The sequence below is a fragment of the Heterodontus francisci genome, chromosome 42, assembly GCF_036365525.1.
Source record: "Heterodontus francisci isolate sHetFra1 chromosome 42, sHetFra1.hap1, whole genome shotgun sequence".
NCBI classification, from domain to species: domain Eukaryota; kingdom Metazoa; phylum Chordata; class Chondrichthyes; order Heterodontiformes; family Heterodontidae; genus Heterodontus; species Heterodontus francisci.
This window is the reverse complement of record NC_090412.1, coordinates 19,692,617-19,716,887: the sequence shown is the minus strand read 5'-3', so window position 1 is coordinate 19,716,887 and position 24,271 is coordinate 19,692,617. Positions and strand designations below refer to the sequence as shown.

Genomic DNA, 24,271 nt, shown 5'->3' with positions numbered 1-24,271 from the left:
TTGGGACAAAGCCAAAAGACTTGTAAAGTGGATGCATAACGGTTCACCAAACAATATCAAGGTGCATTCTGCAATCAGTCTGTCTGGAGGTTGCTCATTTAGTGCAGTTAATTGATTGATAGAACTAAGTGTGAACAACTTCGAGAATTCCTTTATTTCTCTCCTGACTGCCCAAATGTTTACATTTCCAGAAGAGGCAAAGAAAGGAAGTTCCTTACATCCCTCTTCAAACAAGTTGGACTTAAAAAAGGTCCAATTGATCCAACCACACCCTACCTCCACCTTCCCCCAAACTCCCCAACCAAATTAGGCATTTTATCTGCGGAATCCTTGCAGGGAGCTCTGAATTTTTATTTAAACAGGTTGATCTGCCAATATCTGCACTTCCACTGGATATTGTAGTCCAGCTTGCCTGGGATGGCAGTATCTGCCTTATCAACTGAACTTGTAGTTTTATAGTAGTAAATTAACCAAATCTGACCTCCTTCAACCAAAGGTAGAAGCAGATGCATAAAAGCTCCCATTCACATTGTTATGACCAGGTGAGAAATGTGGCATGGGGTCTTTTGCGGTCTTTACCTGGTCTTATTGTAAAAGGGTTTTATTTTGCGCTCCCCCCTTTAGTGAATCCTTGTTCACATCTTTCCAATTATAAGGCAAAGAAACCAACACACCATGTTTTCTCAGATTTAAAGGAGAAAGATGAAATTTATTAAACCTCAAATTTAAACTTAAACTCTAAAACGGTTCATGCCTACGGATATATGTCGTGCTCATGCTAGCATGCACACGCGATATACACATGCAGATAGGGACAGAAAAGAGAAGAGGAATGTATAATAGGGGTTTGAGGCAATATCAGAAGAATCTCTAGTTTACTGTGCTTCGAGCTCACTTGATTGTAGGTAGTCTTGCTGTTCGTCGGGGCCCCGTGTTCCTTTTAAACCTGGTTCATGTAGGAGACTTTTCTCTCTCTGAGGTTCACATGTTTTCACAAGATTCAGTTCCATGGGAAACAGATGGAGGGAGGCAGGCAATGGAGAGGTTCTGTTCCAACCGGGAGCACACGGCATTCTTGAGTTTAAATTCTGTTTCTCCAATTTAAAACTCCCCTAGTTGGCCAGCAGGTGGTCACGTGACTGACTGGTTTGACCAGGTCTCTTCTGTGTATTGGGGCAGGAACCGGTTCCTTTGTTTCAACACTGTCTGTTACTATGCAAATGTCTTTCCAGTCAGGGGCTTGCAATTTTAAGTTTTGATGTTCATGTGGCAAAATTATGTGTGCCTCAGTCTTGGTAGGTGGGGGGCTTGCCTGACAACATGCTATATAGCAATCTACGCTGCAGAATTGTCTCAATATTTTTGAGAGCTTCTTGTTCTTATCTTGAGTGCATTAAGACTATTTCTTGTTAATCCAGCTGATTATCCAAAGGGGATAAAATAATCTCAGTGTCATTTCACTTGGACAACGTCCTATCAACTAAGCCAGCTTAATTTCAGGTCAGTGACCCTTCATCTTGAAACCTTTACTCTGCTTCTCTCTCCACAGATGCTGTCGGACCTGTTGAGTATTTCCAGCATTTCTTGTTTTTATTTCAGATTTCCAGCATCTGCAGTATTTTGCTTTTATTTTACAGCCTAATTTGAGTGTTGGATACAGAATGGTCACAGTCAGACTATCCAATTAAGGCCACCTCAATGCATGGTGCCAGACCCTTGGTTGATGCAAGACACTAGTGGTTGATGATTTTGGAGAAGGAGAAAAACTTGACCATCTAAAGCAATTCAGTGCTTGCCAGACCTCCATGAGATTCAGGGAACTGATGTTGTGTAAGATGCTCTGTAGGGCTCAGTGGTCCCAGATGATATTATGGTCTGCAAAGCTGATATTAATGGTGATATTGCAGTAGGGCAAAGGTATTCCTTTGATTGGATTGATTCTGTCTCTGTGCCAGCTCAAAATGAAAACTGAGTGGGAATCCACCCTTGTATGAAAGAAAAGGCCCTGTGACAAAGTGTTAATGTAGCATAGCTGCTTCCTAATATACCTCAGAGGGATACCCTGCAGTGCAGTCATCACCATTCTCGCTGCCAAGGTTTAGGTCAAATATAAGGGAACTGAGGACCATCTGCAACCTAATGATATCTTCCCCACCTTTAACACCTTGGGAAGGAAAGGTAGGGCAAATAGACAATGAGATTCTTCCCCAGTTCCCCTAGTATATCTAATCTGTTCACTTCTGAGGACTCTGATCTCTCAAAAACCTAATGAAAAGAGAGTTGATGAAGAAGCCAAAGCATAGCATTCAATGTTGAGCTCATACTTGGAATGATTCCCTGTGATGAAATGGAAATGAATCACTTCTGAAGTGCAGGCATGCTTGTAACGGAGGTACCAACAGCAGCCAATCTACAGACAGCAAGGCTCCGGAAGCAGCAAATGAATGAGGGAGGAATGTTAGCCATGATACCATGAGAACCCTACTCTTCTTTAAATAGTACTGTGTGATTTTTTTTTTTTTTATTTCCACCTAAAAAGACAAACATCTCATCTGGAAGATGGCACTTCCAACACTGCAGCACTCCCTCAGCACAGCGCTAAAGTGGCTGCCTAAATTACGTGCTCAAATCCTGGACTGGGCCTTGAACTCGCAACTTTCTTACCCAAGCTGAGAATGCTACCAACTGAGCTGAGCTGATGCCAAGATATGTATCAAATGCATTTTTTGAACTATGATCCCTTTTGTATTATAATAGGATTTACATTTCTTTATGAGGTAATTTTTCATCCTTCGCTTCTCACTTCCTCTCTCCTGCCTTCATCTGACATCCATCGACACACTGGACATCAAGAGGACGGACAATGATCAAATTAGGAACCCTGACTGATTTTACTTTGGCTAGCCCCAGGGGCATTGAGACTAGATGTAAGCAAATCCTACTGTCACCCTGATTGAGTACCACTAACACTACAAGTTGAGGATCAAGGCTATTCTGTATGGCTCAGTTTCGCATTTATCTATGATGCGATTTTAAATTGGTTTTGAACAGATACTTGAGGGTAAATTTATTTCATACTGTGTTATTGGCGACTTGTGGCAGGGGTCTCGCATGCAGTGGGTGTGGGTTGAGAGCTTCTTGTTCATATCTGAGTCCGTTAAGACCACTTCTTGTTAATTCAGCTGATAGATTATCCAAAGGGAAAAAATAAACTCCATCACATTTAACATGGACGACGACCTATCAACTAAGCCAGTCTAATTTGAGTGCTGGATACATAATGGTCACAGTCAGACTGTCCGTTTAAGGCCGCCTTAATGCATGGTGCATGGTGTGGGTTGGAAAATTGAGTGCACGACCTCAAGAACCCAATTCACAGGATGTTCCAATTTCCAATGGTTGATTTTGGGCCTAAATGATCAGGCTGCGTGTGCCCCTTCATTTTAAAGGTAGAAGTCTAGGGGTGAATTTTATGACTTTAAACAAAGCTGTGTTTATTGGGAAACTGGCACAACAGAGTGATGGGATTTGCCTGCTGAACCTCTTAAAGGGAAAATGTATTTTTTTTAAGATTTGTGTTCCGAACACATTGCATAATTGATGCGAAGAACAGGAGTTCATGAAGGTACAAACAATCCTTTTGGCCACAGCTGTCAGTATTCCAGCGGATATGTCAGGATATGTCTGCGTCCCAAGAATCCAATAGGCCCTGCTAACTGTGAGGGAAACCAACAATGGGCTAGACTAAATTAAATGATAAATTTAAGTGGAAGCTAGATAAGTACATTTGGAAGAAAGGAATGGAAGGATATGTTGGGCTGGATTTTGTTGTCTCCCAGGCGTCGAGTTCTGTGGCGGGGGGGCGGGGCCTGAAGATGGCTCCGGATGAGGCCCGCAACGAACTTCGACGCCGGGAGGGCCCAGCCCGCTCCTCCCAGCAATAGCGTGGCTCCGTGGCAGCCCCCCTGCTGGTGAGCGACAGGACCACAATTTAAATATTCAAATGAATAAAATTATTACATTTAAATAGACTTAACCTTTGACCTTGAGGGCCCACCACAATCTTCAGCACAGCGACTGGCACTCCCGCACCTTCGGATCCCGGTCCAGGGAAACATGGTGCCCACTGGTGGCAAGGGGGGAGGAGCTAAGTTTGCCAGTGCGGTGGACAATGGTGGGGGTTGCGCAATAGGGTCAAATACACAATGGGTGTAGGGGATGGTGGGAAGGGTCGAATGTTAAATTTTTGCAGTTTTCTGGGGAAGAGGGGGGAAGAGCAAATATTTATTGTAATCGTTATTTGGGCGGTTGGGGGAAGAATGGGGCATTAGAAATTTATTTAATTTTGTAGGTTAGGTCTTTAAAAATTTTAATTGGACGGCAGGGCTGGCTGCCCTTAAAAATGGCACCAGCGCCTGCGCACAGGCAGCTGATACCATTGCCGGGGACAGACAGCCCACCCCCTCCACGAGATTGGGATAGCGGCAGCTCATTGGCGTATGACCCGCGCAGGTGGGCCACCATTTTTTGAAATCACTTCCGAGATGGGCGGCGGGCTCTTAAAATCCAGCCAGTTGATAGGGTGAGATGAAGTGAGATGGGAGGAGGCTTATATGAAGCATAAACGCAGACATAGACCTGATGGGCCAAATGGCCAGGCTCTGTGCTGTAAAATTCTATGTCACAAGAGACCTAATATTGTCAACTCAGCTTCACAAGACAGGCTGCAACAAAATGGTGCCAATGATCGGCATGCCACATCTGGATCATGTAAGGCTCTTCCTGTCAACGTCATTATCACTGTGAAGCTTTTGTGTGACTGGATCCTTCCAAGTCACCAGGAGACATCTGCTATGTCAGGGAGTCTGCAATGTGCATATATATCAGGCATTTGCCAATGACTAAGTTTTCAAGGGGCACCATTTTTGCCTCTTTCCCTGTTGAATGAGGCAACAGATGGACAGGATGAGAGGCTTTCAGCAGGTGGCAGGGTTTCCTTGAGTAAAAAGAGGTACACGTAGGCAGGCTATCACAACACACCCTGCAACCTTCATGAAGAGAAGGGGATTATACCTGATTAAAGTTCAAGAGGTATGTGACCACAGAAACATCATCATGCAGTTAAATGACCATTATCTAGGAAACAGCCATCATGTGTTCATTCTATGGCATTCCATGGGACCTGCATCATTTAAAGGAGAAAGAAGACTGTTTGAATGGCTCTTATGAGAACAGGGCTATCTACTACATCCAAAGTTACTGACCACACTGAGAAAGCCTTTAATAGAAGACGAGCACTTTGGTCTGGACATGCTCGGCATCTATTTGCCATTTTTGAGCTGCTATTTGGACCTTCAAAAAAAAAGTGCCCCACGCAAAGGTGGGGAAAATGAAAGCGCATGTGCCAAAGGGCAATGGTTGCACATAACAGGATGAATTCCATCTAAACAGATCCACATGCAGTGGAGAGGCCGATAGCGGGTTGGGAATCCATTTGTAATTGAAGCGTGCCTCTTTAACTCAGTTATGGCATTGTCCCTGTGGCTTCAGTACCCACAGGAATGGAAAGGAGACCTGCAAACGCTGACCCCTCCAGGTCTCGAACTCTTAGCTGGAGGTTCTCCTTGGGGATCTGAGGAACTGCAGTGAGGTAATGTTTGCCAAGGACAGGGCGAAGAGGACAGCCTCTCCAACTAGGGCAGATATGGATGGAAGTGGCCGAGGAAGCATGTGGTCCCTCAAATCTGGAGACAGTGCAACAAAGAGGTTCAAGGACCTCAGGAGGGCAGGAAAGGCGATTGGTATAATACGTTCAGATACCAAGCCCCACACTGACTTTCTCAGCCTTCGCCTGCATAGCACTCCTCAGGACAACACACCTTGCAGCTCCACTCATCCCTCTCTCTCCAGGCAGCTCCTCATCCTCATCTGAACAGCCAACCCTTATCTTTGTGCCATCTCACATTCATGCCCTCACAGTCACCCTCCACAAATGTTGTCCTTTCATCCTCTCCACACAATCCATTTCTCACACTCACAACTCTCTCTTTTCTCTCCTTGCAGGAAAAGAGAGTGCAGAACTGCCGGGAGAGGAAGAGAACCTGGTTAGTGGGGTGGTGGTGTGGATCTCCAGTGACAGGCACCTTGATGGCCACTGGTAATGCATGTCCACTAGGAAGGAGGTCTTGGTCCAGGAGGCTGCAGATGTCAGCAACAACCTGCCATGAAAGCCTGTGTCTCAAGTGGCTCTGGTGCTCATACATGTCAAGAGAGCTGATCCCTCTGCCTGTAGACCCTGTGATGGGGATCTCACCTCCTTGCAGTTGGATCTCTGTGTCCATCCATCTGTTTTGTGGGGCAGCATGTAACTGAGGAGAAGGCTATTGCTAGTGTTTCTCCTGCTGCTGCTTTTGATGTTGGTGTTGCTTCTCTTGTTCCTCATCAGAGGTGTAAGGTAGAGCTGCATAAGCTCCCATGCTGTGGTGAAGGCTGACAATAGGGAAGTGCAGATCAAGGTGAGTGAAGTCCAAGACAGATGAACTGACATCCAAGAAGTTGGAGTTCACCTGTCAAGCAGTAAGAACACACTCTCAGAAGAAGTGCTCTGAGCACCAGCCCCTCACCTAGGCAGAGCTGCTGCTCTTCAGTTTCACTGTTTGAAGGCTTCCCAGCCTGTCAGGTCACTGAAGTAGCAGTCCCTGCTGTGCTCTCGCCTCGTTGATCCTGGCAGGCACTACATAGCTCAGGAAACCACCCGTGTTGGCTATTAAAGCCAGAATGCAGGGTTAAATCCTCAGTTAATTCCCTCTTTGCATATTTTAATGACTTACCCAACAGCTGAATGGGGATTCCCCACTGGCCTGCGAACCCACCCTGGTTAAACATGGAAGTGGGCGGGTTTATGTCAGATTCCCAATCTAATACCACTTTTCGGGTCTTTAACCCTCACCCAAACCTGTCTCTGCTTGGCAGTTAACATTCTGTCCAATGTTTCAAATGATACTTTTCAATGGGTATTGGGAGTGTTCAAATTGCTTGACATCGGCATTTCTTTTGGATGAGATATTAAAGTGTTTTGGAGCATCCTGTGGTCATAAAGAGATTATATGAATGCAAGTTTTTCTTTAATCTTTAAGAGTGAGGAGTACAGTTGTCTTCGCCTTGCTTTTGATACCAGCACACTTCTTTTGCAGCCAGAGATGAGGGAGCTGAGTGCCCGTATTGGCTTGGTCAGCAATCTCTCACCATACAACTGGCACCTATGATTTTACTGGTGCTTTAGCTCCCAAAAGTTCACCTCCCACAACTCTTTAGCATCAAATGGACCAAGAGTTGCTCACATGCCTCTGTTGTGATTGTGAACAAGTAGACAAGTTGTTCACTTTTCTACCATCACCACAACTTTCCTTCCTAAGATGATCTGCAGCTGTTTAGGAGTTGCTTCCTTATTGGAATTTATGCTTCCTGGACTGTAGCCTTCTCAAGTTAAGAGGTGGACATTGTAACATAACATTTGGCATTAATTCCCTGCCACCCCAGACTACAAACATGAGTGTACTTACGTCACGGTGAGCACAACCCCATTTATGCCTGCTGGCTAAGCGGGAGCTGAGAACTATGTTTGAAGATATCACTCAGATCTTGGTATTCTTTATAGGAAAGCTATGTCGTAGATTTGGAAGAAAGGCCCATGATCATTATTCCATCAGCCCAGCTCCATGAAACATTACAGGCCTTTATTTTACTTTTGAATTTAGACAACGTTTGTTGTCTTATGGAACAGCTGACTCTTCGGCTGGTTTCTTACTAACCAAAAGCTTGGTAATGTTTTTAAAAGGAGAGAATGATAACAAGGCAAGAATAACTAGAAATAGTGCTTCAGGACATTAAGGAACATTAACTTCTTCCTGTCCCTGAGGAAGCAAAAAAAGAGTGGTTGTACGACATTATTTTTAATAATGCAGCAGGTTTTAATCTTATTTTACAAAATGGTTTTCAGGTACATCAGAGAAGAGAGGAATATAGTTGAAGCAACAAAAACTTGCATTTATATAGCACCTTTAACATAGAAGCATCTTAAAGGAGGAGGAGGTGGAGAGGTCGAAAGGTTTAGATAAGGAATTCTGGCTTTTAAGTGCAATGAGTTCCTTAACTAAGGGCTGAATCTTTTCACTGTAAAAGGTTTCCATAGCATTTTCCATTCTACAAGTTTACATTAGAAGTTTAAATTCTAAATGTTGACATAAAATATGCTGCAGGAAGTAACATTGTGCAAAGGCCTGACCAAGATTTTTAATAATGTAGAAAATTACCACCTGTGACACTCCTAGACAAAGCTTTTTGAATATATGCACTATCTGGAAGTGTTTCTGTTTGTGCACTCTCTTTTTTAAGGTTGCATCTTGTTTTTTACATTATATCTGTAATGCTTTGATCCAAGGTCACATCATGTAACAGGAAGAGGCTGTTTTAGTTGTAATTAAAATGCTTGATCCCTTAAATGGAAAAGACAATTTTAGTTAAAAATATGTTGTGTTTTCATGAGTTAATGAGAGACTGAATTTTACACCATTGCAGTGAAATGTAATTGAGCTTATGTTAACCCTTAGCATGCAGTCCCTTTCTGTTTTTTTTAATGAAACAAACATATCAGGGACAAGTCATCCACTACTGCTCTGGCTTCTGGCTGGCTGAGAAAAAAAGTCTGCAGTGCTAGTTTGAGTTAATGAAAACCTATTTTTAATATGTTGCTTACATCTCCAAAATGGAAATAGTAGCTAATACGACAAAGAAAAATAAGATATGCATGGTGTTTTTTAAAAGTTTTAATAATTATTTTTTATAAAAATGCAAAAATGTTAAGAGCAAGAAGAAAGATAAAAGATAGAATGAGAAAGTGGATCTGTAAAGGGATAAAAAGGAAGCAGAATTAAAATATTGTTTTTTTCAATATAATTATGTTTTAGTACTAATCTTTGCAGCTTGGGGTTTATATTGCAGGAATGAAGTTTTACCCTTGCTATTTAAGGGTAAATACTGTAATAATACAAAACCATATGACTCAGGGAGAGAATCATTTCACTAAATCTGTACTCTATGGGTTAATTACATCTCTATCAACAATAAAAGTTAGCAAGTAATTTTACGTAAAAGAATTGTAGTTTATTAGTGATATTAACATTACAGACAAAAGGGAAAAGTACATAGTTATCACAGATGAACAACCAGTTATAAAAGTTTGATGACGATGCTTATAAATCTTACTGTGAAACATAATTTGGCATTTTAGTCATAGAAATGTTTTTGTACAGTAGTAAACATTATCTGCTGTAGATGTAACATATATGCTATAATTTAGAGTTTATTAGTGAGGATCCTCAAACATGCTGAAAGTATTACAATTTTGTAATGTTTCTGATACATTTGGAATTGCGTGTTCTATGCACCTTCAGGTGTTCTGTACCATAAATGTGACCAAACTAACATATTACTAGAGTGATTAGCTTTTGAATTTTAACATAACAGGATTTTTTTTTAAAAACAGAAAATGCTGGAAATACACAATAGGCCAGCAATTGAAAGGTCCCTCCCAAAATATATACATATCTTTTCTTTCTGATGCTGACTGACTTGTTGCGTATTTCCAACATTCTCCAGTTTTAGTTCTGATTTCCAATTGTTTTATCTCTTTTAATCAGAAAACTTACGCATTGTTATTTAAAAATAATAAAAAATGCAGGTTACTGTGGTGATACAGTAAATATATGATCGGGCAGTTTAACTCTTTTAAGTCTTGATTCCAAACTGGCAATTCTGTCAACATTAAAATGACCATAAGTCAATAAAAACATTAGGAAACAAAACTAATGTTAAAAATAACTGGAAAAGGTTTGTTTGTCAAATAATTACTTACAGCATACAAGTCCTTTAAGAAGTTCTAATTAATAAAAAACACACAAACAGTTGAACAGTGCAAGCCAAATTTAGTGTTTGTGCTTTGTTGTCCATGGTGATGTCTTTCCTTTACAGAAATTGTTGTTAGTATACTTACTAAATTAAAATTTTGACAGAAAATGGAAATTTAATGAAAGAAACCAAACTACTATTAGGCAATATCATCTTAAATTTTTGTTAACCATTTCCCAAAGCAAGCCCCAGTGGTGCAGGCTGCCACTGCTCATTATACATAATAATCTTTCAAGAGCACTGTGCAATGTTGCTGTAGGGTAGTGTGGATCGCTTGAATTTCTTTTGAGAGTTTGAATTGAACCTAACTAATGGCCTTCACTGCAACACTAAAAGTGTTGAGGTTATTTTAATCCCTTTGGTCTATATTTAGAAAGCTGCATAAATCAAGGGGTTAAAGTAGAGGTTGGCTAAATTAATAGTGAATCCTTGTTTTCGTCTTGATGATTCTGTTAAGTTGTACGACTATGTCAGTGAAATGTTGATGTGTTTTACTTTTCCTTTTTAGAGCTGTAATTCAATTTATGATTGCACACCATGTTCACTTGGTCACCAAATTGTTCCGCCAGTCCATCGGTCAGGTAGACAATGACAAACAAGATTACAAGTCATTAATGGTTAGTTATTAAGAGGGAGTTAAGTACAGTTTTTATGTATTACATGTTAATAAAGCAAAATATCCATATACTACTTAAGCTCTACTATTTACTATTGCATGCATCTAGCATCTTGAGGATTTAGTGGCCACCTTTACTCAGATTCAAGTACCTACACCTAGACCACAGTTTAGTAAATTAATACATTTAACTGTCCTGCAGTAAAACTTGATTTCCCCCCCTCCCCATATCACAAAACCGTACAATATTTTCTTTACCAGTATGGGATTTATGTATCTCATCTGTTTATAAAACACTACAATAGACGCTTTGCGTCACCAAAATGTACCTGTGCCCTGAAGCAAATAGTACAATCTAATTTGTAAGGAATGAAGTAGATAACCAGAATTATGTAATTTGATGTGGTCTGGAAAAGGATCTGGCCTCTTAATATTTACACTGAAATAACTATAAAGTGCTTAACATCCAGCAGACAAGCATTTCCCAAACCAAATTAAACTCTTAAATGTTTTCTATGAGCTATTATCTGTAATTAAAACTATTATGCAGATATTGGCATAAAGAACAATCCTGCTATTTGGTAGCTAGCGAATAAATTCTATAAAAAGAGCAAGTTCAACTATACATGTTTGAAGAACAGAATAACTTGGGTCACAACCTGCACACAATTCAACAAAGTCCCTATGCAATATTTTAAAATTCAAGGCTAGCAAGAACATTCCCTAGATTAGGACTATTGTGTAGGTAGAGCACAGTTTAGGGTCACTAACCGTATACAAAAGAGCTCAAGTATAACTGAAATCACAGCTCAACGTTCTGTGAATTAATCAATTACGAGGTCAATCATTGTCAAATAGCATCAACCAGCAACTTTAAAGAGTCATCCCACAGGTCAACCAGCCTTTGGCTCTAATTACATTAATTATGTATGAGAACGTTTGCACTGGCTGTGGCTTCATTTTGTCAGAACATTTATCTTTAACTATAAAAAATAAACAAGAACATAGTTACTTTGGTGCTGATGTTAATGCTATGATCTTGCACTCTTAGGTATATGGTCAATATGACAAACTCTTTACAATATCACTAATTACATTTGTAATAATACTACACTGAAATAGAAATCTTGACCTGGAATTTTCTTCTACTTGTGCTCAGAGACATGTACAATTGGGGCACAAAGCAAAAAATCAGATTAAAAGATTGTGAAATTTTGGGTGTAAGTGAGCTTAATGCCTAAGTACAATACACCCAAAACTCCACCTTTTACAATTATTTATCAATCCTTCCGCCTGAAAGTATCTTTGCCCATAATCCTGGTCCTGCCCCCAAGTTAAAAGCCCCATGCACAAGTTTCCTTTAATTACACTTGCTCAGAGGCTCTCTTCAAATTACGACCAGATTTTCAGGCACAGCAAGTCTTTTATTTCAATTTTTTAGCTTTATAAAAATTTATGCTCACTGAGACCCATTTCCGTTTCTTTGAATGGATTTTTATGGCAGTGAGAGTGACATTAAAAATTGAAAAGCTTTCCTGATCGCAGGTTCTTAAACATGCTGTGCCTAATCTGCATGAATTATGATTAAACTAGTTGAAACATTAATTTTCAAATTAAAGAATATATGATGTGGGTTCAGCAGCTGCCTTGGGGTTTCTGACTGTTTACACTGATTAGTGCCCATTTTTACTTTTGACATAATGAGATTGGCAGCAAATTTGATCGTAATTTGGCAAAACAGTTCAGGAATGGGCGTAATTTCAGATCAACTTCCGGGTTGTGCCTCAGAAGGAAATTCAAGGCCCCAATTATTTTACAGTGGAAGGTCAAAACAATCACTATCAGCATCATCAGAATGCATACTTGAACATCAGATTCATGAAATTGTTGTGATTTTTTAATATCGATCTTTAAACAATAGTTCTAACTTTCAAAAACAATGCAAATTCTAACCTATTTAATACATTTTCAAAAGAAAAAATGCAGGGTTTATTATAACCTGAAATTAATCTTATAATTAATCATAATTCCGCTGGTTCAAACATATGAATAGTACATTAGGTGGACACACTATCATCTTTAACTCCAGAGAGAGGTTCTACTGATTTGGGTTTTCCGGATGGAAACTTGCTGCACAGCAACAGATTTTACCCTTTCAAGGAAACCCATAAATTCAATAAATATTTGGTTTGAAGTCCAGTAGTATTCTCCATTTAGCCTTGTCTTTTCTTCTTCACGGATGTTCTTGTTACCAACATAAATCCTGGGGAGGTCAGGTTCTTACTGCAGGGCGAGGGGGAGGTCGTGAAGGAGGGGGTGCACGAGATGGTGGTGGTCCAGGAGGTGGACTTCTCACAGATGACATGGCTGATGAAGTTGGAGGACTGGGAGGTTCAAGAGTTAAAGGAATATATTCATTGTGAGGTGGTGGCATGGGAGCAGCAGGAATATTGCAGGAAGGAGATGGGGTTTCATTTTCTTTTACTCTGGTGAAGTTTATGCAGCGACCCTAGTTGGAAAAGAGAAGGGACAAAATTACAATCTGCAGGTGTTTGTTCCTGTACTTCAGATGAAAAAAAATGGTACACAGCAGTGGAATTTGTATTTTCTTTCACAATACTATTATTTGCAATTACTGCTCATCACCACTTTTTCCACCAGCAAAATTAAAGTTCAGTTTTTATTCATATTTAAGCTTCTTTCATGGGCAATTTTGTTTATGTATAAGCTTATCATCAGCACAGTTTAGCTTTCAGTTAATTTGTTGTTCTGGATGCTGCTTTGGTTCAGTTGCATTTTCGATTGATTTTCCACATAACCAACATTTTTTTTATATGCACACAATATCTATGCAAGAGACATAATGGATATCAATGAACGATTACATTTCAATTACATAAATAGAGAGAAATATAGATGATGCAACGTATCACAAAAGCAAATCTGGAGTGTTCATAACCATTGTCTAAACTCTGAGGTTAACTAAAGTCCTCAACAGCAGCAACTGGCATTCATATTGCACCTTTAACACCTGACGGTGCTTTACAAGCACTATCAAACATAAGCTAACACTGAACCATATAAGGAAATATTAGGCCAAATGACCAAAAGCTTGGTTAAAGAAGTAGATTTTAAGGAGTGTCTTAAAGGACGAAAGAGAGCGAGAGAGGCATAGAGATTTAGGTAGGGAATTCCAGAGCTTAGGACCTTGACAACTGAAAGCATAGCCACTAATGGTGGAGTGATTAAAACGGGGAATGCTCAACAGGCCAGAATTGGAGGATCACAGGGCATTGCAAGGCTGGAAGAGGTTACAATGATAGGGAGGGGCAAGGCCGTGGAGGGAGTTGAAAACAAGGATGATAATTTTTAAATCAAGCCTTCATCGGGAGCCAATATAGGTCACAAGGGTGATACGTGAGCATTCAGATCCCTGCCTCTAATAAGTACAGTTTCAATTTTATGTGAGGATTTTTTTTTCTGTTTTTGACCATCTTTTGTTCCATCAATATAAACACAAACTGCTCGTGTGCTCCATGACTTTAATAAATTATGTTTGTTTGAAAAGGACAAATAAGCATGATTGCAGAAGTATTCAACCTACTGTCTATTACAGGGAAGTAATATTTTAATGTAAAAACTTCCAATACTGCAGTAATTGCTGTGATCCCATTATCTTTCAGACTCAATAGTGTGGATTTTTCACTGCCAATTACCCTTTGGGCCGAATTTTGATTTGGCTGTGGATACAGGACTGAAGGTAGGTGGGCAGGCAATTTCCCGCTACCAGCCAGCATGCCAGTTTGCAGGCATGTTCCCACCTCTGGGCCGTTATGGAATAGGCCGGATCAGGGCGGGGTGATGGCGACCTGCCTGCAAGCGTTGGGCAGCTAATCAGGCCACCTAAAGGGCCAAAATAAGGCCATTTTTGCAGACGCTGATTGGAATTTTCCAGTTGGCATGTGGGCCCCTGTTGTTTCCTGCCTTGGGAGCTCGCCCACCATCCTTAATTGAATGGGACTCCCCGAGGCAATGACTTAATTGGCTGCTTACTACAAAATTGCATCCAGGGACCTGCTGCTGGCAACTCCGGGTTCCCAACATGGAATTCAGCCTGTTGTCAGAATCGGAATCCTGGGATATAAATACAGCCCTTTGTAGCTGCAAAAGTTGAGTGACAAGTAGTAGAAAATGGGTGAGTGACCCATTTCCTCCATAACTTTTTCCACAGAATACCTTTCTTGGTGGTGGGTGGGATGACTACCAGTGGCACAGGAACCATCAACCTCAAACAGGCTGATGCTTTCTTTAAATATTTGTTGTAATGCAGGGACATCCTGCATGCCAAGTCCTGAAGTTCAGGGATGCAGAACATACTTCCAAAGGATGCCCATGTGACAATTGACTTTTGGTGTTTCCAAAACCATTACTGGTACCTGGTTGAGATACTTGAAAGAGGAGGAGGATGTCAGGCAAGTTAGACTGTGACAGCTGCTCTGTACCCACCCATTGAGAACCTCATCTAATTCTAACCTTATTCTTAATATTCACATCCACATCTGTAGACGAGGTGGCTAGACACTGTTTTAGCAGATTATTAATGTACCTGAGGCTCCTCTTCCCAAAGGAATCTCGCAAAACAGACCTGATGGCAGCACAGAGTTATTTGAATGTCTGACTAGCCACATGCTGGATGTTTCCTCAAAAATGCCAACAATCACCAGACATCAAGTTTGCATAAAAGCTACATGAAAGATAGCATGCCAAGATGATCAACACAAAAGTGTAAAATAACCTCCATAATTCCTTCCTTATAGTCCAATGGGTAAATACAGTTTGTAGTTTGGAAGTGAGCATAAAGTCCAGGAAGATCGTAACACCACTGTTCTAACTCAAGCTGACTAATTTCAGCCAGTGCACTATAATCAACCTCACCATCTGCAAGTATAGATTACCTGTGCAAAACATTCAAATGTGCTTCTGCTCCTGGAAGAGAATTTCTCAGGCAGAAGCAGTGTGCTAAAGTCTGAATTAAAGTATGTCGGGGAAAATTGCTTTTTACTGGCAGTATCCAACTTGGGTATGAAGTTTGTTGAATGTTACTAAAAAGCAAAAGACATTTGTAACTTACACGTTGGTCAGTAGGCATATTACTAAAATGAACATGCAACATAGACAGTCAGTAATGCCTGTGGTGTGTGAACATGCAATTCTGTATTCTGGAAACAGGGATATTGAGATAGTTAAAATGCATGATCAATATTTTTCCACATTATACTCATATCAATGATTTCCTAGGTAGGTAGAGAGAAACGTTAGTACTTGTATGAGTGTTAACACCTTGGATACTCCGATATCCAATTTGAAAATAATCTTTTACATTCATCTATATTTAATTAACAAAATGAGAAATAGAATGTAACAAAAACAAGAAATGCTGGAATCACTCAGCAGGTCTGGCAGCATCTGTGGAAAGAGAAGCAGAGTTAACGTTTCGGGTCAGCGACCCTTCTTCTAAGTTCCGAAGAAGGGTCGCTGACCCGAAACGTTAACTCTGCTTCTCTTTCCACAGATGCTGCCAGACCTGCTGAGTGATTCCAGCATTTCTTGTTTTTGTTTCAGATTTCCAGCATCCGCAGTATTTTGCTTTTATATTAGAGAAATAGAATGTGGCTGATCAATGCACTCCCCCCGTACATTGCAAATATACAAACACCATGGGACCTTTTCATTTTCAACAGCAGTAAACGCTGACTTAAAAATTACAAACACACATGCAACAGAAAAACTTGTCCAAACAAGTTGTCCAAACACTCTAGAAAAGGTCTAGCAAAGAAAAATCATTTCAATCGGATTTGAAGATCTGATTCTGCTCCCTGGAGTCTTTGTCACTTCGCACAACGGATTTATGAGCTGCTTGTTTACATGTTTCCCATACAAATAAAATATTTGGCAGCCAATACTATACTTCAAAGTTAAATACATTCCATTCCTCTCAGTGACAGCCTCATTTGGGGACTTTTATTTGCAATGTCTTATTCAGTCTGCTAAGTGGCTGTCCTTGATTCACCTAGCATTAACCTAATAATCATTTATTTCTTGTGTGTTTTTGATCTGCTAGGAAATCATTACATTACAATTAACAGGAACAACAATGCAATATCACAACATTGCCGATTTAAACTGTGTATATGGGTGTGTATTTGGGCTTGTTATTTGGTATTAATTGTTACTTACATTGATATGGTGTGAAATAAAAATAGAAAATATTGGAAACAGGAGGTCAGTCAGCATTAAAGCCTGGCTCGGGTATAAAATTAAAGTCCGACCTGACAATAGCCAACCTGAACTCGACCCAGGCCCGAGTCCTTTTTTTTTTAAATGCCCGACCCGACAATAACTAACATATTAATGAAACAGAAAAAAAATCGTAGATTAAAATGAGCCTGAATGCTGGACGCAGAACACAGACCCAACCAAATCCTGACACGTAGTCGGGTTTGGTCAGGTTCGGTCGGGTAACCAGGCTTTAGTCAGCATTTGTAAAAAGATAAAAAAGAAAGGTTGTGATGTTTCAGGTGTTTACCTTTCACCAGGTGCTGACTGTGTATGTATTTCCAGAATTTCCATTTTTTAAATGTTAAATTTGCAATATTTTATGTCAGTGTGTGTGTGCTAGTTTAAATGCAAATATAGTACATGACTGGAATCATTGCACAACACAACTGTAAAAAATAAATGTTAATGCTTGATATGGGGCAGACTTTATGCAATTTTTTTTTCTGATGTGGAAATATGACATCATTTGTATTAACATTATTAACTGGAAACACAAGTTTTATTCTGATATCATGCCACATACAAGGCATTTCAGCACACACTCCCAAATGAAGTTGATTATAATTCGACCTCTTCCAGTTTGAACAGAAGTGTAACCATGTAGGTATTTACATACGGGTACATATGTAGCTCACAGCCACTCAGTGAGAGTTTAATTTCAAATAATTGCACCTCACAGTGTTTATATTTTAATTAAAACAGCATTTAAAAATAACTGTGTAACACGTTAAATGTTCCTTTGGGCAATCTACTGATTAAAGAATATAACTACGGTTCCAAAGTGTCTGTGCTCATTTCATGCTATGTTAATCAAACACAAAAATACTCAGTAGTAAAAAAAATCATAGCTAACCCATCACTGGTATACAATCAAGTAAGAAACCATGAATCTGTTCAAATTACTCTCACTCCAGTTAAAGTGAGAAGGGCCGTCAAAGTGCTGCCAGTTCCTGCCACGCGCTTTGATTACTTGTCAGACAAACAGATGGAGAGTTTAAAGGCCACGAGCCATATTGTGACAGAAAAGATTCCCTTCTTTGTTTGGCACACTCTTAGGTCTTTGCAAATGAGGGAAAGGAATGCCCTTCTGCCTTAACTGCAATCAACAGTTTTGCAGCTTCTGTACTAAAGCAAGTTACATCATGTCTATGCATGTTTCTCAATTAGTAAAATATTGCAGCAAACAACAATATGACTAAATGACGACTTATTTGTGTGTAAACATAGCTAACATCAATTGTCATTTATGTCCCAAATGACTGTATCCAAGATGATACTCTTTGATCCGTGTTAGACTGTGAACAGCACACTTTCTATTTAGTTACACTGATTTACGTTGGATCATTGTAATCACCAGATGTGTCATGCTTTGATGGATATTACACATTTTTTCCATGCTTGCTTTTGCTTTCAGCCTTGAATTTTCCTATGGTGCATAATCTGAGTTATCAAACATTAAAAACTGTAGTATTAACTCATTTTTAAATTGTTTAAAACTGAATTCTTAATAGATAATCGCATGTTAAATTTTTGTTCAAGCAAATGCAGCTTCTCTACCTGACAAATTCTCTTTAGTCAAGAAGTCAGTTCTCAACTTGCCTGGAAGGTACAAGATTTAGTTAACAATTTAAGAGATCACAAGTTTGCAGTTTCCTTATAATTTTCAAATTTGATGGGCTGAATTGAATGTATGTAAATGAATGCTATGAATACTTTGTCAGCATGAGGTCTGCTTTGTATTGCTCAACAATGTGTTGAAATGCAGTTCGATAAACTACTGGCAAACATAAATAAGGTAGCCACATTTGGGCATGAGATGGAATATATCAGGTATATAATTATATATCTATACTTAAGACAATGCAGACAACAATCCTTTCAATAAATGTACCACAAGCAGATCTTTTCTGGTGCAACACAATAAATTTAACTTTTTAATATCAGATTTCCACTTGTAAAAAATTATTTGAACAAGAAATATATGTTTATAGGTCTACAAAAATTCTCTTCAAGTCTAAGTGTTTGCTTTTCAATGGACTTTGAGGGTATCATCATTAATATTGCACAGATAGAAATCTTAATCTAACAAATGTTGATATTCAAACAGAAATTTTTTTTTAAGAGATACAACACTGAAACAGGCCCTTCGGCCCACCGAGTCTGTGCCGACCAACAACCACCCATTTATACTAACCCTACACTAATCCCATATTCCCTATCACCTCCCTACACTAGGGGCAATTTATAATGGCCAATTTACCTATCACCTGCAAGTCTTTGGATGTGGGAGGAAACTGGAGCACCCGGTGAAAACCCACGCTGACACAGGGAGAACTTGCAAACTCCGCACAGGCAGTACCCAGAATCGAACCCGGGTCCCTGGAGCTGTGAGGACAATTTAATTTTAATCATTTTGTGCAATATTTTTAAATACTTCTGTCACATAGACCCAATGGGCCAAATGGCCTCTTTCTGTGCTGTAATTATTAATTTCTAACATGGACACATTAAACTAAATATAGTGAGCTAAACTGCACAAAGGACAGGATAATACAATTTGTGAATCCTAGCAGGAATAGATTTTAAACGATTACCATGATTCACAACCAAAGGAGATAATGAGAAATCGTGACACCACATCATGTGCACAGGACTCGTTTATTGTAGGCACTGAAGGACAATATTTTTTTAAAATCACAACTGTTTGTTAAAAATGTTTAATTAGGTTTTCAGATGAAGATGTATTAATTTGTATTTTTGTTTTGTGGTTAATTTCTCCACTTATAATTTCGATGACAATCGAATCAGCCAAATGATCACCCCCCTCCCCCACAATGATTTGGTAAACAGATTAATGAGGTATGACGGGTAATAATTACTCTAATGCAATACCCCTGGCATATTGTTCTCTTGCAGTCTGGTATGCATTAAATCTTTAAACCAAGGTGTCAGAGATGCATTGTCGGAGACTGGACTAATGATCCTAACCGTGACAGCTGTCCATTTCCCAGTTTGCATTTAGTAGCTCAGCCTGTCGCCCCTAAGAAGCAGCTTATCAGTCTGCTTACATTCTGCTCTTCGTGCTTCCATCATTAATTCTGACAGTAAATCTCTCTGCTGTCTTGAACTGAAGCTTGTTGCCATTCATGACCAACCGAAGACCAGTAAGGCACCATATGGAACGACTCCCTTACCTCCACTCACATCTGTGCAGTATTCATGCTGCACCATTCTGCTCTTTCCCATATGTTCATCCTTGTGTTTGGCTGATGGCCGTACTGTTCACCAAATTGCCTTTTCTCTGCCCAAGTACTGAGGCAGCAGGCGTTACCCTCACCCTTACTTAAGCCCAATCAATCACAGCAATTTGTTTAGTCCTTGCCTAAGGACATCACGCCTGAATGCCAGCCCCTGATTATCATCTTGTGAATGACCTCAAGTCCTTTTAAGGTCTATCTATTGAAGTATTCATTTCATTAGACCACCTAGATACTGACTTGTATTGTAAATTACCTCTAAATGCGTCACAAAGCAACTTCTGGTAACAATACATGAAGCCATTTCATTCAGCTGTTCTAAGAACTCTGTAATCCATGTTTAGTGTTCAGTTCCATGAAAACCTCTGTGTTCTTCAATACAGTGTCATTTTGCCTTGCTGTTGTGTTAAAGCTGCATTCCACAATTAAACATTCCAGCAGAGAATAATTTGACTGAAACACATCAATATGTTATTTGTAGATCAAAATGCTTAACAATGATTTGTGTTGAGATCTATAACTTGTACCTTTATTTTGTTGATAACTGACTAGTCACAATCAAATTTAGTTTATGGATTTTTTTTTGTCTTTGCTCCAAACCAAATCACAGGCATTGTAAGATATGATTCTTAACTAATAGTTATATAAGTGCCTATCATCAGTTATAGTGAGGCTTACAAAGGAAATATTTTTAATCACAAAATTATAAGATAAATACAAGAGTGCATGTGGCCCATCTTAGTTCATCCATCCAAAGTGATCCTAAATGGCTCCTATTGAAACATCCAATTGGTTCTCACTTCCAATATTCTATTTAGCGCATGTTCCAAATACTTATCACTCTTTGTGTGACAAGCTTTTTGATATCCATCCTAAATTTGCCTTTTATAAGTTAGAAGCTGTTCTATTTTTATAATTTAATTTAAAGCTTTTGCTAAAAAATTAGCTTATCCATACAATTTACTGTAATGTATACCTCTACAAGATTACCTTTCAGACATCTTCCCACAAGGAAAAGCCCACATCTCTCCCTTCTTTCCTCATAACTCAGACCTCTAACATGGGCGGGAAAAATGTACCCAACGTGGCCCTCATCCTGATGACCACCTTCGTGTGCGGCTGCATCAAGCTATGTGTCGATCCCCAGTACGCAAACTCCAAGTGTCACTACGTGCTGAGGTTCTATCTGTCCCCGGTGTTGCGAAGGATGGGCCTGGTCACATTGCCGCGGAACGCACCATGCAGTTGGGCGGCGCCGTACCACCTATCCTTCGTGGAGCAGTTTCTGCGGAAAAACACCTTTGACCACCGGTCCATCAGGCAGTGGTCTGCACGGAATGTCCTCAAGGCCCTACGGGAAAAGGAAACGGTGGATCCTGTCGGATGGTTCCCCGAGCAGACCGTCAAAGTCATTTGGCGGAATGCCTCATCACCAGAACTTTCAAACAAGCACCAAGACGTAGCTTGGCTGGTGGTGAGAAGGGCCCTCCCCGTCAGATCCTTCATGCACACCCGAAGTCTCGCCCCCTCCGCACAGTGCCCCCGCGTTGGCTGTGGTGGGGAAGAGACGGTCGCCCACCTCCTCCTGGAATGTGCCTTTGCAAAGCAGGTGTGGAAAGAGATGCAGTGGTTTTTGTCAAGGTTCATCCCAAGCAGCTCTGTAACACAGGAGTCTGTGCTCTACGGGCTGTTCCCAGGGACGCACACCGAGACAAACATCAACTGCTGCTGGAGGACTATCAATTCGGTGAAAGACGCCCTTTGGTCTGCCCGAAACTTGCTGGTCTTCCAGCGCAAAGAGTTGTCCACCACCGAATGTTGCAGACTGGCACATTCCAAGGTCCAGGACTACGTGCTGCGGGACGCACTAAAGCTTGGGGCAGCCGCAGCAAAGACTCAATGGGGAAAGACCACAGTGTAAGGTTCCCCCACCAAGCTAGACTGAGGGGCTGGATCCATGGGAAACCCCTCGAACTGTATCGTTAATATTCTGAATTGCTGTAAATGTAAAACTGTAATTGACATGACAATTGTGAAACGGAAGGGTTGGGAAGAAACTCATGACAGTATTGAAGGAAACTGATCTCCCTTGCAATGTTTGTATTTTTTGGTGCTGTTTGGAAACTGTTTGGCAATGTAATTTTTACAGATTTTTAAGAAATAAAGTATATTTTGGAAATAAAAAAAAAAAAGACCTCTAACACTGCAGATCAGTCTTGCAGCCCTTCATTGAATAGCTCCCTTGATTCTTGGTGGCCAGAACTGGACAGAGTACTCAAGGTGGTGTCTAACAAAGCACTATAGAGTTTGATTATGATTTTATCACTTATATTCTATAGGGTTTTGACTATATAGTTCAACATTCTATTGGCTTTGTGGATTGCTGTACTGCATTGGTTGGGCATGTCTCAGTTGTTCCTCTGTTTCTTTCTTCAATCTTAAATCTCATTCGTTAAAAGATACACTGTTGGACCCATCATTCACTGAAGACCCAAATACCCCGTTGCCCTCGCCATACCATTATCAGCTTGTACGTCCAGGATATTACGGCACAAAGAGTGAAGAGTGAAAAGTGGACTGAAGAGTGCAGAGAAAGGTCCAATTAATGAGGCACACCAGACGATGCCTCACTCCAACAAGAACTGGCCCACTGATAAACAACTCTGTGGTTGTAAATATTGAGTTATCCTGTGTCAGTTTTCATAAAAAATTATGATAGCTGATTTGGGGAGGGAAATATGAGTTCTTGTCAATGTGACGACATTTTAGAAATACAGTTGTGTTTTTCGATGTCAAAGATTTTGTCATGCTGTATTTATAAACAGAGGGAATAAACTTTTCCATCCATTTTAGAGGGGTATATAATTCTATTCTGTGCTTGAATCTATTTCTAAATATTTTTGCTTGGCAGTCTCAGCCTCTCCGAAAAGGCAAGGAATTGAACTGAATTTTGTTCTAGGAACAACAATAACTTGGATTTATAGAACACCTTTAACATAGCAAAATACCCCAAGCTGGTCACAGGAGAGTAATCAAACAAAATTTGACACCGAGCCACATAAGGAGACATTAGGGCAGCTTGGTCAAAGATGCTTGGTTTTAAGGAGCATCTTAAGAAGGAAAGAGAGGTGGAGAGGTTTAGGAAGGGAATTCTAGAGGTTAGGGTCTTGGCAGCTGAAGGCCTGGCTGCCAATGGTGGAGCGATGGGAATCTGCAAGAGGCTAGAACTGGAGAAGTGCAAATATCTCAGAGGGTTGTAGGGCTGGGAGAGGTTGCAGAGATGGAGAGGGGCGAGCCCTTGGTAGGATTTGAAAACAAGGATGAAAATTTTAAAACAAAGGTGTTGCTTAACCAGGAGCCTGTGTAGGTCAGTGAGCATAGGTGTGATGGGCAAATGGGACTTGGTGTGAGTCAGGATACAGGCAACAGAGTTTTGGATCAGCTTAAGTTTATGGAGAGTGCAAAATGGGAGGCCAGCCAGAAGTGTGTTGGAATAGTCAAGTCTATCAGTGGCATTTCATGTGATACTTATCCTCAGGTCATAGCAAACATTTGACCCTATAGTTCCCAGCAAGCTACAGTCTGAGCAAACTTCCAGCAGGTAAAAATCTAAAATCAACCAGGCAGAGCCTCAAAAAGGACCCATTATAATAATTATGAGTTTACTTTCCTAATAACTTCAATATGATAAATTGTGAATTCTGGAACTTCTTTTGACGTAAGTTTTGACAGGCAAACAATTTCCACTAAGTTAAAAGCAAAATACTGCAGATGCTGGAAATCTGAAATAAAAAAAAGAAATGCTGGAAATAGCAGGTCTGGCAGCATCTGTGGAGAGAGAAGCAGAGTTAACATTTCAGGTCAGCGCCTGTGTGCTGGACGCCATTGTCAGGGACGGAGCGGCCGCCTCATCTACATCGGGGGAGGTCTTCCCGCCCCCTCCATGTAAATGAGCTGCCGTGTTAAATCGCGTGGTGGCTCAGCGGGGCACAAGTCGCGTGTGCGCTGCACCTTTCTTCATGCTCGCCGCCGAGATCGGTGTTGAGCTTTCAAAATTCAGCCCGATGTCTTTCAGATGAGACTTTAATTGAGG

The 24,271-nt window shown here is 40.3% G+C and overlaps 1 protein-coding gene across 1 annotated transcript in view; it reads right to left on the bottom strand.

Moving 5' to 3' along the window:
* Nucleotides 1-9,135: 9,135 nt before the first annotated feature.
* Nucleotides 9,136-24,271, bottom strand: part of antxr1c (ANTXR cell adhesion molecule 1c) — a 138,385-nt gene continuing 123,249 nt past the window's right edge. The window contains exon 18 of the mRNA XM_068020706.1: nt 9,136-13,091. Within this exon, the coding sequence (XP_067876807.1) occupies nt 12,855-13,091 (237 nt within the window). The 3' untranslated portion in view covers nt 9,136-12,854. The remainder of the gene's footprint in view (nt 13,092-24,271) is intronic.